At 49.9% G+C, this 4,450-nt stretch overlaps 1 protein-coding gene across 1 annotated transcript; it reads right to left on the bottom strand.

Annotated features, from left to right (window-relative positions):
* Positions 1-2,629: 2,629 nt before the first annotated feature.
* LOC111824622 (plexin-A4-like) lies at positions 2,630-4,067 on the bottom strand (the record flags this gene model as incomplete). Its single annotated transcript, XM_023749125.1, has 2 exons — positions 2,630-2,930; positions 3,885-4,067. Coding segments are annotated over 2 exons (351 nt in total), but the record flags the coding sequence as incomplete, so codon positions are not given.
* Between the last annotated feature and the right edge of the window lie 383 nt (positions 4,068-4,450).

The following is a 4,450-nucleotide window of genomic DNA, read 5'->3' as shown; positions in this document are numbered from 1 at the left end:
ACATTAGTCTCTCCCACTAATGTCAGGCAGTAATTTACTGCCAAACAGCAGCCATAAAATATGATCACTTAGTGGTAGGAAAGCAAAAAGCAGAGAAAAAGGAAGGGGTGGGTTCCGGCCGAGATACTTAAGCAAAGAGATCTTGTCCTTCAGAGGCGACACTGACCTACCCACCCCAACTTGGGTCCAAGGTTTCCAGATTTATCCAGACAACCTAAAGCACATTGGGATGGTGTTTGCCTTAAGATTTTTACCTGTCACTGGCATTTTAACAGTCTGTTGGGTTATTTCCAAGTTCCCGGGCACCTCCTGATGACTGTAGCATTCATATGCCATGTTTCTTAACAGCACATGCCTTTAACACACACCATGGGAAAGGCTGCCAATACCAGCCGTAACACACACACATCCGAAAACATAAAAGACATCCAAATTGGCACTCTCCTCACCTCCTTTCCCCCTGCCTTATGTGATGTGTGCACTAAAGGAGTGAAATTATGGTCATTGGAGGCAAGGTTGCAAATGCTGGGGACCCACAGCTTTCAAACAACACAAACAGTCAGTAATTTTGAGGACAGCCCATGGCTAGCTACAGTCTAGCTCCTGGACCCCGGAAACCCACAGCAAACTCCCTACCTCTCAGCAAACCCCCAAGCACCCTTCGCCCACCCTCCCTACCTTGAGTCCCTTGTCATATTGCAAAGAACTCTGCAAGGCCCTTATACACACAGGAGATTATTACGGGGCTCAGAGAAGCCAGCTCTGTAATCACAGCTACAGTATGATTTCCATTCTTCTCACTTTGGGCAGCTCACAAACCTTCCCGCAGAATCCTGCAGCCCCGGAGCTTTCCGTGGCTGGGCCTCTGCCCAGAGGTGACTGCGGTCCTGATAACCTCTGGGAAAAGCAAGGCAGAGCGATTATGAGGAAAGGGGAGTGGTGCGCAGCGAGCAAGGGTGGTGAGAAATTCTATTGTTTAGGAAAAATAAATAAACTGGCCAGTTTTGCTTTTTATTATTTCAAACAACAGACTCGGCGGGCCAGCCTTCCTTTCCCAACTCAGCCTTGTCCCCGTGGGCGGGCTGCTGAGTCGGCAGCAGCAGGAGCTGGGCTCCAGCAAAACTGTTAGAGTGGCTGCCCCTCTGAGCCCTTGGAGCAAAAGGGTGGGTGGTTCTGATGGCCAGGCCTCCCCCGGAGGGCTGCTGGCTCATCACCCCCCCACCTGCCCCCCCATGAACCTCTGCTCTTACCTCTCAAATGTTTATGCTTCACCAGTCCCACCACTGCTCTGGAAATTAAATGTAATATCCCAGGTGGCTGAAACGGAACTGTTCTTACACAAACCCCTCCCCAAATAAAAAATGGGAAATGCCAGCCCACAGTTTATAAAGCCTGCTGGTCAGGTGTTGCCTGTCATTGCTGGTCTGGCTGACATCTGGGGACACATCAAGGCCAGGCTCTCCCACAGCCTGCCCCCTGAGGGTGGTCTCTGTGCACTTTGCTCCCCCAGGTTCAGGGGGTGTCCTCATTCCATGGTCATGAAGATGTGCTCCACACTGACACCCCCACCAGGATACAGGCTCCCACGAGAGAGAGCCAGCCCCCATCAGCCCCAGCCCCTCCCCCTCTGACCTACATGACACACCTGCAAGCTGGCTGTGCTGGGTTTATGATGCAGCCATGGCCAGGAATCATGCCCGCCCCCGCCTCCGCCCCACCCCAAGGGAATAGAACTGCCTGTTCTGTTATGTGCACTGAACTCTCAACGTTTATTTCACTGACACTATATTCCAAGCTGCTCAGACAATAGCAAAAATAATCCTTCTACAGGGTCTGCTTGATCTTGCCAGCAAGTCAGTGATCCTCTGGCACCTGGTAGGAAATTTGGGGTATGGGAATCTTTGAGTGTCTTAGAGTAAGTTACTTCTCCATTACACTGAGATTGGGCTCAGTAGAGAAAAGAGCTGCAGCACCCCAAATTGCCTTGCTTCTTTATTCTCAATACCGCTTATTCAGCCATTGAGAGGCAAAGCAGGCCAAATGTATGAATTCACCGTTTAAACTGTAAATTCACTTTTCCAGCAAACCGAACTCATTGAGTCATGGTGCAGAATGCAGTCGTCGGAGCAGCCAAAGGAAATGTCCTCAAAGTCCAGTGGTCTGAAGGTCGTGCACGCACCTTCTTGGTTTATTCAGAGGCCGAGTAGACACAATTCCAGGAAGTTTGGGGATCTGCCTTCCTAGACCACTGAAAGCTGGAAGCCGCAGGTGGAGGAGGAGGAAAGGCACTGGAGTCGACCAGGACTCCTGACAGCGGGCGGAAGTGACGAGTGACAGCACAGAGTAGAGGGAAAACCCAGAAGGCTGCAACGGACACAGGAGTTGTGCAGCGACAACACACCTACGCCTTGCAGCATCGTCTCTGGGCGTCCATGGCATTCAGCTCAATACATGAGTAATCAACAACCAAAAGGCCAATGCAGCAAGAAAACATTCATTTGTGTTTAATCAACTCTTCACAGAAAGGCAGGGAACGACAAAATATAATTCTTAAAGCTATATAGACGATGGTTAAATTATCTGTTAATTTGACACTTGCTATGTGTTAGGTCTTGAGAGGCAATGTGAGATGCGTGGTGCTTTGCCTGCGTCCTCCTTGCAGCGCACATAGCGTTTCACCAACACTGTTTTCCCTTCCAGATATGACCCACTAACTACTGTACACTCATCCCCCAGCTCACACACACCCTGCTCCCCGCCTCTCACCTCCGCACTCTCACAGCCCAGACCCACTGCCTGTTCCACAGGGCTGTACCATTTAAAGAAAGAAATAATTGCTGAAAAGGGCTGCGACACAGTAGGATGGAAGAGTGAGCACAGCCTTCTAGATGTGCAGGGAACGTCTCCCCTTGACCATCTTGAGCAAATGCCTGGAAATACAGGAACAAGAAGGTAGGGATCAAGGCTCCCTCAGATCAGCTAGTGCTGGCTTTATCTGTCTGAATCACACAATGTCCAGCACATTCCAATGGAAATCAAAATAAGACCAGCAGGAGTTCCACATGGCATCACCAATATTTCCCTGGGACAAGACTGAAGTCTGATTATCAGCCAACACAAAACAGGACCTCCTGCCTACAGTCTTAGAAAGCCTTGTAGTCCAAGCAAGGAGGGCACCCTAGGGAGCCAGCTCCAACTCACTGAGGTAAGAAGCCTGAGCAGAGCTGGATGAGGGACTAGTCCTGGACGGGCAGATGCCCCAGCACTGCTGATGGGCCAGCCTCAGCAGGTGCTCCTGAAGCCAGCAGGTCTCTGAAGAATGAGGAGGAAAGCTCGTGTCCCCAGATCACACCACTCTACTCCACCTTAAGCAATTGCAAGGTGCACCACAACATCCTACATTTCCTTGCCCCACAATTTGGCTCTTAGCCCCAATAGCAATTGCAATAGGTCCTGCACTTTCCTCCATTTCTCTGAATGGATTCCAGATGGAAGTGTAAGCCAGAAGGGCTGAAGCAAGAGGAACAGGCACCTCCCTTACCTCTGTGCACCTTCCCAACCAACCAGGCCTATTATGCTCTTGTCTAAGGCACAAACCCAAATTAAAGAGAGCACACACCAGTTAGGATGGCCTAGTGAGGCTGGGGTGGGAAGAGGTGAATGAATACTCTCCCAGTGTGACTGATTCCCACAACAACCATAGTACAAAGGCAGAGAAGAGACGAGATGATCATTCATAACCTCAACAGCAACATATCTCCGTAACTCCAACCTGCACTGCTCACCCACCAGGCCCAAGATGGCAAAAGAGCATGAGATAACATCTGCCCCAGCGGGGACAGACTGTCTTCACAATAACTGAAATGAGTGCACCTTGTTCCTACCTTTTTCAGCTTGCCACTTTTGGTGCCCACGAAGGCCAGGGAGTGGTTCTTGTAGACATACGCAATGACAGAAGTCATGCGGTCTCTGTCCTCCGTGAAGACAGGGATGCCACGGACCATCTCGGACACGCCCAGGGGTGCATTCATATCCAGGCCACAGAAGTTATCATCAATAGTTAAGAGCTGAAAATTAAAAAGGAGAAAAATTAGGGGGGGGAGCATTGGGGTGATTTGCAGAGGTATTGAGTCAGGGAACTATAGAGCTAGAAGAATCCATAGATATGGTATAAATCCCTATTTTTTACATGAAACACTCAGTCCAGAAGAAACTAGATGACGTGTCAACAGTTATCTAAGTAGGTTTCAGGACCATGGCAAAAAAACAAACACACACACACACACACACACACACACACACACAAATTCTTAGAGTCTCTTTTCACCACACTCCCATGGTCTCTCCACCCCACCTGCAATCACTCCAGGCGCCATCTCAGTAGCTTAGGTTGCCTTTTGCCACCATCACATCAGAAAGCACTGGGCCAGCACCCATGAGCATGGGCTCC

Source organism: Myotis lucifugus, unplaced genomic scaffold, assembly GCF_000147115.1.
Source record: "Myotis lucifugus unplaced genomic scaffold, Myoluc2.0 scaffold_3063, whole genome shotgun sequence".
Classification (NCBI taxonomy): domain Eukaryota; kingdom Metazoa; phylum Chordata; class Mammalia; order Chiroptera; family Vespertilionidae; genus Myotis; species Myotis lucifugus.
The sequence above is the reverse complement of the archived record's forward strand: the minus strand, read 5'-3'. Positions and strand labels throughout refer to the sequence as shown.